At 33.3% G+C, this 13,678-nt stretch overlaps 1 protein-coding gene across 1 annotated transcript in view; it reads left to right on the top strand.

Moving 5' to 3' along the window:
- The window catches only part of Nlp (Nucleoplasmin), a 39,371-nt gene extending 26,237 nt beyond the window's left edge, over positions 1 to 13,134 (top strand). The window contains exon 3 of the mRNA XM_017613823.1: positions 11,832 to 13,134. Within this exon, the coding sequence (XP_017469312.1) occupies positions 11,832 to 12,131 (300 nt within the window). The 3' untranslated portion in view covers positions 12,132 to 13,134. The remainder of the gene's footprint in view (positions 1 to 11,831) is intronic.
- The last annotated feature ends 544 nt before the right edge of the window (positions 13,135 to 13,678 follow it).

Raw genomic sequence — 13,678 nt, 5'->3', positions numbered from 1 at the left:
TATATATTTTTTTTGCGATGTTGCTTTGACCATGGCTAGAACCCAGGCCCTGCGGAGTGGTAGCGCACACTGCTAACCACTAGACCACAGAGGCCGACAACATCTAAAACGTGAAATTTTACCCGAACATCGGATGGGGGATAACTTAATTTAATTTCCTATAAATAAATAAAAATCATATTTTTTGCATAAACTCGACACTTTTTATACTTAATATAAAAATTCTGAATGGGTAAAATTTCAATCACAATGCGCGTTAAAAACATTGCGTATTTTTTCAAAATTCCGGCTTTTACAGACATTTAATATACGGATAAAATCGGTCCTATGCTGAATATTGTCATCGTCATCGTCGACGATCGTCAGCGCATCAGTTACATGGCTGACGATGGCCGTATCGTCACTTTTACTGAAGATGACGATATTCAACATAGGGCGGAATATCAGCCATTGGTATATATATTCTCCGCTTTATTCGATTTACTTTTGCCATTTTCAATGAGCGTCATATTTACCCTTTTTTGTCGTAATGTAACATCAATTCTCTGCCATTTTTAAGCTGCGGAAGTTTCTGGATGAAAAATTCAAATCCAAACTATGCGATTGCTGGATTGATCGTTCGATTCTTTGGTAGTTGAAAATAACCACATCCTTCCAGTTCCACCACACTAAGCACATTTTCTCGTCGGGACCAATACCGATTGCATTTTTCTAAAGAAGCGTCGCATTTCTTGAAACAGTTCGGCACCAGCGTCCTTTTAGAGCATCTTCACCCTAAACTTTAAATAATTTTTCAGAAGCCGCGCGGAGTGGCCGTTACGGAAGTAAAACAATAAAATATTGCGAAATGCAAAGGTAGTCTTTAAAATCTCCGAATCTCAAACAAATCACTGGAGAGATTGTGTAACCAGTTAGCGACAATTCGGCAGTACTGTCTCTGACGTTACGTGCGCAGCTCTTCGCGTGGTCTCTAACTGGTGTGCCAATGAGGGCCTCGGCATAAATCCTCGGAAGGCTGTTCTAATACCGTTTACAACAAGATATAAACCGAACCTTGGTTCGGTCACTCTTGCAGGAACAGTACTTGAATATTCCGATGAAGTCAAATATCTGGGGATAACGCTAGATAAGAGACTCAATTGGAACTCCCATCTTGACAGAACGATTGCTAAAGCCACACGGGCCATGTGGGCCTGCAGAAGACTTTTTGGTAGGAAATGGGGGTTGAGCTCAAGGCTGATTGAGTGGCTCTACCGTATGATCGTCCGTCCGATTGTGTCCTATGCATCCATAGCGTGGTGGCAGAAGACAATGCAAAAAACTGCCATTCTTCGCCTTAACAAGCTGCAAAGATTGGCATGTCTATCCGTCACGGGATCTATAAGAACGTGTCCAACTGCGGCTCTAGAGTCGCTCCTGGGATGGACTCCTCTCCATATTTTCATTCAGGAATCAGCAGCCACGAGGGAGCTGCAACNATTCTGGAATCGAAGGCAACGAGATCGCTGATGAGTTGGCACGTGAAGGATCGATTACTGCCTTTTCGGGACCTGAACCATTCTGTGGTCTCAGTTGGTCCTCTTCGAGAGCCATAATCACTGAGTGGGTACACTCAGAACGCAGTAAGTACTGGGGAGCGGTGGGGGGCCTTAGACAGGCCAGGCTATTCGGCTACCCCTTTAACAGGAACGACATCGTCCTACAAAACAGAATTGACATCAGGTTACATTCTGGGTATCTGACTGGTCACAACCAATTGCGGTTCCACTTACACCGAATAGGGGCGATCACAGAGCCGGAATGCCGGCTCTGCCTCGAGGCCGATGAAACTTCGGAGCATATTCTCTGTGACTGTCCGGCTTTGGCCAGACAGAGACTAATTTATTTTAAATCTTCGTTGGTCGAACCCTTTGTTATAAGGAATTCGTCTACCAAGGACCTTTTAGGATTCATAAGGGAAGCCGAAGGTATCTTGGCCACATTGGGTTAGGGACTCCTTTTTAGAGATACAAAAGATCTTTTAGGTCGCGGTGTCTCTGTTTCTATTACACCCAGTAAATTAACTAACTAACTAACTAACTAACTAGCCACAATTTTCAGATCGCTATTGCACTTTTTAACGCATGATAGGAATGTTGTTGCATCAACAAGTACTATAGCGATCCGAAAATTGTTGCTAACTGGTTACGCAATCTCCCGCCAGGTACTTTTTTTGAAAATGAATTTTCAGCAAAGTGCCGCTGGTTGTTAAAAAAAAATAGTTTAATATCATTTATTATTTACTAATTAAATTAAATTCTATGAGGTCACCTTGACATTTGCTCCCCTGACGTTATACGATATTTATTACAGATTCGCCAATTATAATCCAGTTTCGTGTCTCTCAACTTTGAGCCCGCTGCATTTGTGGTTCTTAAATTATAAATTGGAAGCTGCTAATATTTTTAGCTCAGTATTATTATTCCATAAGGTAATTTCGTCTGTAGGACTCTTAAAGCATAAACAGACGGCAGCGTTGATCCGGATCAACTCGGGAATTAACTGCAGTTGATTCGGATTAAGTCGGAGTTTGTGCGGATCAACGCTGCCGTCTGTTTAAGCTTTTACAGATTTGAACCGAACTTCTCACAACAACTTTCGGGCTATAATATACATAATTTTATGTAACAGCCTACTAAACCTTGCTGAACCAAAGACGATATCCGATGCATATCGGTGTTTTATATCTAAACCGTTGATCGGCCCTATTCGATGATTATTTACTTAAGCACAACGTCAAACATGTTTCAAAAACACTACTCAACGTAACTCGTTCTTGCAATGAGGCTGTCATCGAAGTACCTACGTGGTGTATACATATGTACGCTTAGATAGTTTCTATGTGCCGTTCAATTATCATCTTAGTAATCAGTTAAGTCAGTCAGTTTCATTGTCAATAACGCAATGCGAATTTGGCCGCATTTTAGACCGTGAAACCCCCGATCACAACACATTAGACTACTATTTTTTTTATTTATTTTATTAACTCCCACTTTTTGTGTTCGCACCTTTGAGCTGTACCATTACTTGTGAATTCCAGCTTCTTGTTCCCACAACACTGTAGCTTAATATTTTTTTGTATTAATTACTTTTTAATAATTTAAATATAATTTCGGTAAAACTTTCTTGTGTCCGCTGCTGGCGCTTCGCCTGTTACTGCTGTGGTCGGTGTCTGATTAGAAATGAAAAGTTTCCGTGCTTGGGCGGTTGGTTTTTTAAACTCTGGGACACTTGAAACTTGCAGCGTGAATATAGCGATATATGTAACACAGTGAAATATATGTCGTGTCTCATCGTAATTGTTGGGAGTCCGTTTGTATGCTCGCGGTTGCCACTTTGGCAAAATGTTACCAAAATTGGTAACTTTTATTCTCTATGGTAATTTGGTAACTTCTGATCTCATTTGGTAACTGTCAGACAAAATGCTTAAACACATTAAAATACTTTTGAATATCATACGATATCTGCGGCAGAGTTACATACACACAGCTAATTTCTTATTGAATGAATTGGTTTTTGATGATAGATTTATGATTGGCGATATGCACATATCTACATGCACATCTTCCATGGGGAGCTAGGGTCGTGGTGTAGGCTGCGGTCTTTCAAATTTAGAAGATTATTATTTGAGGTTTTCCAACAAAAATTGTCTGAACGACATGCAGTGACATATAAGAAGAGATTTTATTATTAACCTGTGGAATAATGAAGCTATCCTTTCCTCAAATGAGATTTACTTTCGTACTACATTGCAGTTTATTTAAAATGTTAAAGTTATTTTATTGTTTTAAAGTTAATTTAAAATTGCTTAAAAAAATAAAAATTGGTCAGGAAATATATTTAAATTTAATCAAATAAAAATACAAGGAATTGATCCGAAGGGGTAAAATCTATGAATCAATGACTTCACTGGATCTCTAATTTTAATTTTTGTTCTGCCACTCTCTGATTCCGAAAGTCGAGTATTTTTTTTTTCCTGTGGACAAGTTCTCAAGATATTTGAATTTATCTTTATTCAGCTCAAGTTTTTGCATTTTAGAAACTGTACTGAAAGTAAAAATATGTTTTTTCGCTTGTAAAAAAGGTGGATGTTTCTTAAATAATTTTGAACAGTTTTGGACAGGTTTTTCACATTTAACTTCTACAGCGTTAATGGGGAAAAAATTATAAAAATAAAAGAGTTTTTGTAAATTGTTTTGTGATGAAGTCAAGCTACTAACAATGGCAATTTTCATATAAGCTCGAAAGTGTAAATGTAACGTCCATTGTTTATTACAAAAGAAAAAAGGCTTTTAATACTTTTGGTAATCTTTTTAAAAAAATATTGGTAACATTTTGTCTTAAGTGTGTGGCAACCGTGTGTATGGTCAACCGCCACACTATCGAATAGTTTACTCAACATTTAGTTGGAGTTATCATCAATGATTTTCTACGAACATGGTGACGATTGTAATTAGCCGCGAGTGTGAGTGTGTAGGTTAGAAATTTGCGGTGGTCCGAAATGAGCCGGCGGGTTTCATGTGTGAGTAGCGCTAAAATTTCTCCTTCATTTCTGATATTTGCTTATCAGTAGCTACATTTAATTTTGTATATCTACAGATTGATTGACAAGTTGGACTTATGTAGTTTTATTTATATTTTTTAAATGTTGAGCTTCAGAAGCTTACTTTCACTTTTTAACTATTTTAAAATGCTTATCAGCGAATCCATATTTCGTATCTTGAAGTACTAACATTGGCAGTCAAAAATGGATGAATGGTGTTTAGTTTTTAATATCTACAATGTTTTTCAATTTTTTTGATATTTTGTTATAAAAATTTGCTTTAATGCTTTAACAAAAACTATATATATCACACTTTCAAACTTTATATATACATATATCTAAATTTCGAGCTGTTTAACCAGATTTTTTTTTTAGAAATTATTTGGGTATGCAGTTAACAAGCTTATCAAATTCTAGTAAAATGAGAGCAAGTTTTGAGCGGCAATAAAATAGCATTGATTTTTAATAATTTTTTTTTTTGCTGGCGGCTTTGCGGTCTTGCGCATATTCTTCCACAAGAAATTCATGTTTATATGGAAAAAAGTGCAAAACGCCGTCAAAAAATTTATCTTGAAAAAGATTGTAAATATTAAAAAAGAAAAATAATTTTTGACCGCCACTGTATGTATGTATAAACCTGTGTACGTACGCCATTGGTAAAACTAATAGCTTTTGACCATTTTTCTTTTGTTTGTTTAATTTTTTATAAAGGTATAGCTCATTATTAAGGAAAATCCATATATATACATAAATCAAAATTTCAAATTTTGTGCAAAAATTCGATAAATTCAACAATGTTCCGTTAAAATTGCAAACTTCTTAATTAGAATTCTGGGTAGGCAGTTTTATATTTACAGATAATTTATTTTTATTTTTTTTTTGCTTACGGTGTCATGAATTTCCTTCCATATAAAACAATTTTCGAACATAATTTGTATGAGAGAAAATGCGCGACACCGCCAGCAAAAAAAAAAAAATCAAAAATCACCACTTCACAGTGCAAGAAAGTACCCAACAAAAAAATTGTCAAAAATTTAATAGCTAAAAAACATCTCGTTAAAAAGTTTAACGTTTTTATGAAAGTTTATTGAACTTTCCTGAGCTTTGCACAAAATTTAGAGGTGTTATTGTTATGGTTTATGTTTTTATAAAACAATTAGCAAAAAGAAAAGAATTTTAGACATCCGCGGATGCGAATGCGGATGTCTAAAAGCCAAAATCCCCGGATGCGGATGGCAAGTATTTTAAAGAAATAAGTTAGGTAAGTAAATTGGGTGATTTAGGTAAATAAAAAAATTGAAAAGTTAGTAATTTTTAATATGGCTTAATTTATTTAGTACTTCCATTTAAAAATTTGAACATTGTACATATTTAATAAAAAGTAATGCTGCTGCCTTCTCAAATTACTGCCTTTTTCTTAGCCCTTTCGCTATTTTGATGCCATATGGCGTCATGCTTTTTTGAATACTCACAGATAGTGTCATATATTGCTAGAACTTGAAATTAATTTAAAAAAGTGCTAATAAACGCGTGGTATATTTTTAAATGTGTATGATGCAATATGGCATCAATAATATTTGAAAGAACTGAAATCCGCACCAGCAAATAACGATATGTTTGTACTGGGAAATTGCAACTGGTAAATTTTTTAAATGAATTATTAAATCTATGCATGTTCCAACTTATTTTATTAAATTTTTATGGTGTTATTTAATTTGATTTGAATAAAATAAAATACCATATTAAAAAATCCTTGCATATTTTTTACACCAGTTAGTATAAATGATGCCATATGGCATCATTCCAAAAAACACTTTAGAATCACATTTTGAAAAAAAAATTAAATTGAATGTTATTATATTATGTATTAAGGATCATTTAATAAAAAAATTGGATTTTTAAAGCCCGAATCTAAAAAGATGTACCGAAAGGGTTAAGAGTCGTAAATCAAATCTGCGCCACCAAATAACTGCACGCTCGAGGCGACATGTATCTGCGTGGTGAAACTTGACAATATTTTAAATTCCTTTTTCAAAAGTATTCTTCATTCTCATACCTTTGGCTGTTTTAGAATTAGGAAAACTTGTAACGTAATCAGTGTTTTTCGGTTTTAACATTTGAATTAATTTTTAATCCTTTCTCCTGCGACTGGTTTGAAAAAATAGCGAGTTAAATAATGGAATAAGGAAAGAAGATTTTGAAAAAAATTATGTTTTCAAAGTCGTGGCTGCCTCCGAATCGGATCAGAATCTTGTTAGTTTTTTTTTTTAAATGCACCCGGTTTTTTTTATAAGCATTTGAATAATTTGAATCACATATGAGGGTCTCAGCGCTGCTTAGTTCCCAGGTGGCTTCTTCAAAAGGTTCTTCTGTAATGAGTAGCTAGTGCATAAATGGTTTTCTTATTTGTTGACCTCGACACACAATTAATTACTTACCGATGACGGTGCCATTAGCTATTAAATCCGCTTTGTTGTTCGATTCCATACGCTTAATGCGTTTTCATATTTTGAGGCAAATGAACGCAAATTTTCAACATATGTGCATATGTGTACATTAGACTGCATCACCAAAAGCTGGGGTTTTCCGCCGGAATTACAAAATTTATTATATTCTAAGACGTCCACCAAATATTTCGGAAAAATATCAATAATAAAATATTTAAGCGAGCTGGACCGATTTGAAAAAACCTCCAAAAATGGAGATTTTTTCGTGAATAAAAATAGTTTCTTAAAGAAATTTTTGAAAAAAGTCCCCTCAGATGACAAAACAGATTAGGCTTAAAAAATCTTCCTAAAAATATTTAAAAATCTTCTCAACGGAATCGTAGTAATGACATTTTTGACGCTATTTTTAATTTTTTCAAAGATTGATTTACGTAAAACTTAAGTGCCAAAACTATTCTGATTTAGACTTACGGGATCTCGGTAGAAACGTTATTTTACGCTATTTTTATTTATGTGCAAAAAAAGCCATTCGTGTCCCAATTTTTTTTGTTTTCAAATACCAACACATCTTAATTAAACTTTGAATGATGTTCGTTCATCCTACCTTTCTCTTTCATCCTTTGAATGAGTATATTAGCAAATAAATAAAAAGGGTAGGAAAATACCTTTCCAATGATACTTCACAAGTCTAAATCGGGAGAGTATAGGTTCAGTTATTCAAGTTTTTCTTATATCAATCTTTGAAAAAAGTTAGAAACAACATCAAAAATCTCATTATTACGATTCCGTTCAATCTTTTTTTTTATTTTTTAAAACTATTTTTAAGCAAATTTTTTAAGCTTAAACCGTTTTGTCATTTGAGGGGATTTTTTCAAAAAACATCTTTAAGAAACTATTTTTATTCATAAAAAACTCCATTTTTGGAGGTATTTTCAAATCGAACCAGCTCACGTAAATCTTAATATTTTTCCGAAATATTTTGGTGGACGTCTTAAAATATAATAGATTTTATAATTCCAAGTACTGATTTTTTTTTGTATGGGGAGTGATGCAGTAATGTACATATATCGTCGATGTTTTTGCAAAATCGCCTAAATCGCCGTTGTGGCAAACATGAGATTTGGTAACCCTGAACTCCAGCATCGTGATTTATGCATAAAAATATATCGTTATTAAAACCACAGATTTGTAAAATAATAGCTAGAGAAAATACTGCCTATTAAGGCAATGCCTTCAAAGAATAAACCGTTTTTTCGCTCTCCTGTAAAATTTGAGTGCCATAAGATAGGGGGTTTTGCAATTGGTCGATGGGCGGTTTTGCAAAAACATCGACGATATATTATATTAATATAATATATTATATTGATATTATATTAATATAATATATTATATTGCACGCCAAGTCCCACTTATCAATAGATATTAAATTCGCCTTGATTTGATTCTTATTTAATTTTAGAACTTGGCTGTCAACTTTTTCCCATTCCATTTTATCTTTATTTCGCGGAGTGCTAATTTTGACAATTATCACTAAAACAAAATAAATGTTGTCGCGCTGAAGACGGCGCTCAGAGGAGTATTTGCAGAGTAAGACCGCTCAAAATTATTTGGTGTATTTGTGTGCTAAGTATTAAGAGAAAACACGGAAAATAATAATTACACTTATCTAAGAAAAAGTAGAAAAAACTAGCGATGAATCCACAAAAGTATATATATATATACAGAAATTTGACAAATAATATTCGATAGTTACGTAATTAATACCTAATTAAAGGTCGCACCTGCAGCTTTTTAACCCTGTGTAGGTTGAAAAGAAGTGGAAATCCCTATTGAAGGAGCTTACTCTTTGACTTTAAATATCAAAAGAAGAGGAACGTAGGGGGATAGTTTTACCACAGAAGTTTTATCCAAGGTTCCAATGTATATTCGTATGAAAAAAATATTTTCCGTCCGCTTTTTGAAATGTTTGCTAAAACTAAATTTCACAAAGAGCCATATTTGAAATGCTTGAAACGAATTTAATATCAAAAGCATATCTCGAAAGTAGGATATAAAACCAGTGTACGAAAATAAACTATATTGTACGTTACTATTTCGTTTCGTTTATTACTTTAACAGTTCGGTACAATACGAAACAAAACGGCTGAGTTCACTTTGGCGATAGTACACTACAGTAGTTTAGTAGTTACAGACGAAACAACAAACGAAATGAATCGTGCAGGGAAAATATATTTATGTATGCACATATATGCAATAAACAAATACAAAACGAATGGCTGCAATGAATAAAAAAAATAAAAATGTTTTTTAATTGAATTGGATATGAAAATTTACAGAAAAAATTATTTTTCACGTAATTGAAACGTTTGCATACATATAAAACGTACCCTATGGTAGAATTGTCACAAACGAAAAGCAAACGTTTCTCGTTGGGGAAAATGACAGTGAATCTTACAATTTGTTTCTGACTATTTACAAAACTGTACAAAACCAAAAATGATATGATGATCGATGAGCAAATGGGAATTGTTTTGTACAGTTTATTTTCGTACCCTGTTTAAAATTATAGAGCACTTTTTTCTTTCATGTCTAGTAGTTTTTTTTTAGGATTGGTACACAAGCACATAAAGGAAAGAAAAAAAATATTAGGACTATGTTATCTTTGACGTACGTCATAGATTAAGTAGAACGGGGAACTTGTATGACTGGCCATTAATAGCTCGGTTATATACTAGCTTGAGAAATAAAATGTTTAAAAGTTTAAAGTTTATAAATCTGACTTTTGACCAGTTTTGTTACATAAAACCTCCCACGTGCGGCGCCGACTAGCGCCGACTGTCCACAGGTTTTATCGGTGCACTTGCACAACATTCGCATTCGCAAAAGCTCCGCATTGATTATTGCGAATGTACATTTTTATGGCAAAATTTTATAAAATTGAATTGTTTTCAATAATTTAAACAAAAATAAGTGATCGCAAAATGACATGAGCAGTTGTAGTATTTCTGTTATTTCAAGAATGCTGTTTTGCGTTGCATTTTTATGATTTCCCCCAGTTATGAATAAAAATAAGAATATATTAATATTTGTTTTACTCACATTTAAAAAAAAGGCCAACTGCAGGGAATATAAACTAATAAACAAATGAACTCCCACAGCAGTTAGGTTTTTCGTTTGTTTCCGATAGCAAAATCGACACCTAAAATCGACACCAATTCTGATTCGAACATAAAACCGATTACATTGGATTTCATGACACCAAAGTAATTTTGTTGTCGTTTTCAACTCCAATTCCGACAGCAATGGGATTCCATGACGGCCTTGGCATTAAGATAAACTTTCAGAAAATAGATTTAAATTTTTGGCAAATAAATTTAAACTTTTGGAAAAAAAATTAAACTCCACTGTAACAGTAAACAGTGTTTGAAAAAATGAAAAATACAATAAATAAAGCAAGTACCAGTTTTTACAGGCACTCTTTATGACTATGAATTCATGAATTCAAATGCAGTCGAAATAATGTTGCCTTTATTCTGCCCTGCGCCAGGGCTGTCAAGTTTTCGTATTATTTTCTCAGCATCTTCACATGCATATTACGTTTTCTTTCTTTAAAATGTTGCACTCTGATAATGTTGCCATATAAGAAGGTGAAATTTTTTTCGAGAAAAGAAAACATAAAGCAGGAAGATGGCCAACTCTCAACTGTTGTGAGCTGTTGCAAATAATTAAAATTATGTGAAATATTTTTCCTTTTTAATGAAGTGCGGGCAAGAAATACCATTTTTAATGCATTTACTGATATCAAATATTAATTTATCTGTCGTTAGTATGTTCATTTAGTGGCCAAAGCATTCGCTGCCAAGCGTTCATTGTAGCAAGCACTAGTATAACTCGCGGTACTGTTAAAACCACATATAACCGAAAAAAACTTCAAGAGTGGATTACACAACCATATGATTATGACCGAAAAATAATTTGTATTTCGTTTTAAGACTGCAATTTAAAAAAAAAAAATCACAACACACTTGTGCATATCTTAAGAGCTGAGATAAGACAACCATCTAATACTTATTTCCATAAATTGCAGATACAGTGACTAACAGAAGTATCAATTTTTTGCGTTGATTTTTTTTTACGACATTCGCAATGTTTTTCGTTTATCTTTCTTAAAAAATGTGGCCAATTCTAAAACGAAAGCTATGTGCATAAATCAAAATTTCAAATTTTATAGTAAATTAAGGGAAATTCAGCAAATTTTCATCAACATTTTAAACTTTTAGTCAGGCTCCGTAGCTCGAATCGAAATTTGATTTTGGGATCACGACATTTGGTAGCGAGTGCGCTTCGTTAGTTTAATTTAGGCCATTAAATTTTAGTATACGTAAGAACAAGTTTTAAGTTGCTAAAAAATTATACGGAAGTCGGTAGTCTTCAATAAACGGCAACATTTAAAAGAAATTCGCAACTATAGAACTCAACTCACGTTTTTCAATCACTACTTAAAGAAGCAAAAGTGATAGAAAGAGCCTTTCTTTCTTTCTTTGTTTCAAATATATGCACACAATCATGGCGCAATAAACAGGTGAAGTAATAAAACACCTCTGGCCTTATTTTTTCTGATCTTCGGCTGCCTTATACTAAAATTTTAAAGGCGATTTTTCAAATAAGGCAGTGTCAAAATCTTTCTTCTCGCACTAATTACTTCACCTGGTGTAATTATGCCATGGCACATATAATAATGTTATTATTAATTTTTGAATTACATCTCACCACAATTTTATTTTTACTTTTATGTTTTGCAGGTGTATACAGTTAAGGACTCACTCAAAATTCCCATCGCCGTACTAAAGGCTGGTGAAACACGCGCCGTGAATCCCGATGTGGAATTTTTCGAAACATCTGTGACATTCAAGTTGATCAAGGGTAATGGACCTGTTTACATTATGGGCCAGAATATTAAGGACGACGTTGTCGATATCGAGGACGAAGAGACCGACGAGGAGACTGGCGAGGAAGACGAAGAAGAGGCACAACCACAAAAGAAGAAGCAAAAAGTGGAAAATAATGCAGATGGCAAAAATGCTAAAAATAAGAAGAAATAAACGAGTTTTTAGCAGTCACAAAACATAAATCCTATACATTCTTCAAATTTATATTTCACTATAAGCTAAAATGATAACACATAATAGGGTTCAGTTAAATGAAGTTATTTTAGTTCCTCAGCTAGGTTTCATTTTGTTTTGATTATTCTTTATCATTTTACTCAAATTACCTCAGTGATTCCTTTATATACAATTAATGCAATTAGTTCTCCAAAACACTTGGTAGTTATACATATGTATATGTATGTCGGTTAGCCTGCGGTAAGATCAGCCGTGACTTTTGCCAGAATGTAAGAACTAATTTTCCACTTAATCTTGCTCATTTTAAATACTTATCAACTACTAGTTTTAGGCAACGATATGACGTCTTAAATGCGTAGAAAACCCACTAAAAATTAGTTTTTACGCTGACTATTAAGCAGCATTTTGGCAGGGATGCTTTCTATAGGCACTGAGTAATAACCATTGAAAATGATTCCATATTCAATTTGTTCAATATAAAACATATGTACGTAAATTGATTGCAACAGTAAGTAGAGACTAGCATTCCGAAGTATAAATACGAACTAACTAAGCATGCGTATAATATCTGTATTGTATTTGTATACAATATGCATGCATCATACCTATATAAAAAGAAAAATTGAGTTACGAAAAAGAAAATACATATGTGCAGCAAATTACAATTTTGCATACATGGCAAACAATTCTGTTACATTAATTAGGCCGTAAAATTTTTATGGAAGCGCAAGCAGAAGTAGAAATAAAAAATTATGAGATCTAAATATTAAAATCAACTTACAAATATTAACATGCGCTAAATGAAATCAGATTTTGCTGCATGCATTATTGTAATTTGTACATACCTACCTAAGTGATAGATAATTGTGGAGTAATTAACATGCAATCAAATTTGAATGCGCATTTCGAAAAGAAAAAATAACAAAAACAAAGCAAAACTAAAGAAAACAAATAAAGTTTGTTTACTATTTTTAAAAGTGTATATATATTGTGCAAGTTTTTGTTTCAAAGGATTTATTGCTGACACATCGACGCCTCTGTTCCACAGATATGCATTTTAGATGTTGGTGCTGCGAATGATTTTAGAATTTGAAATATTATAAATTGTTGTCAAATTTCGTTCATGATGACCAGAAAATCAGTTAATTTTATTAACCGACTTCCAAACAAGGAGGAGGTNTTTTTTTTTTTTTTTTTTTTTTTTTTTTTTTTTTTTATGTATGTTACCGCATAACTTTGGACCACGGAAGGTAGTGGCATCGGAAAGGTAGTGTCTCAGAGGTGGTCCCATACTAATCTGGTTAAGATCCGATCAGCGGATCATGAGATATATATATATATTTTTTTTTTATATGAGAGTTGAAGTCGTTTTTTTTTTTTTAAATTACTAGTTGATTAAAAAGGTTGTTGTCGCGAGGAAATCGTTATAAAATACAAATGCAAATAGCCCAGTAAATTTAGATCAAATTGATACATTGTTTTTTTTTTGCTATTTCCAAGCTGGTTTTGCATTTGTCGTACAAAAA

The sequence above is a fragment of the Rhagoletis zephyria genome, unplaced genomic scaffold (genome assembly GCF_001687245.7).
Source record: "Rhagoletis zephyria isolate East Lansing unplaced genomic scaffold, Rhagoletis_zephyria_1.1 Rzeph_scaffold_00722, whole genome shotgun sequence".
NCBI lineage: Eukaryota > Metazoa > Arthropoda > Insecta > Diptera > Tephritidae > Rhagoletis > Rhagoletis zephyria.
The sequence above is the reverse complement of the archived record's forward strand: the minus strand, read 5'-3'. Positions and strand labels throughout refer to the sequence as shown.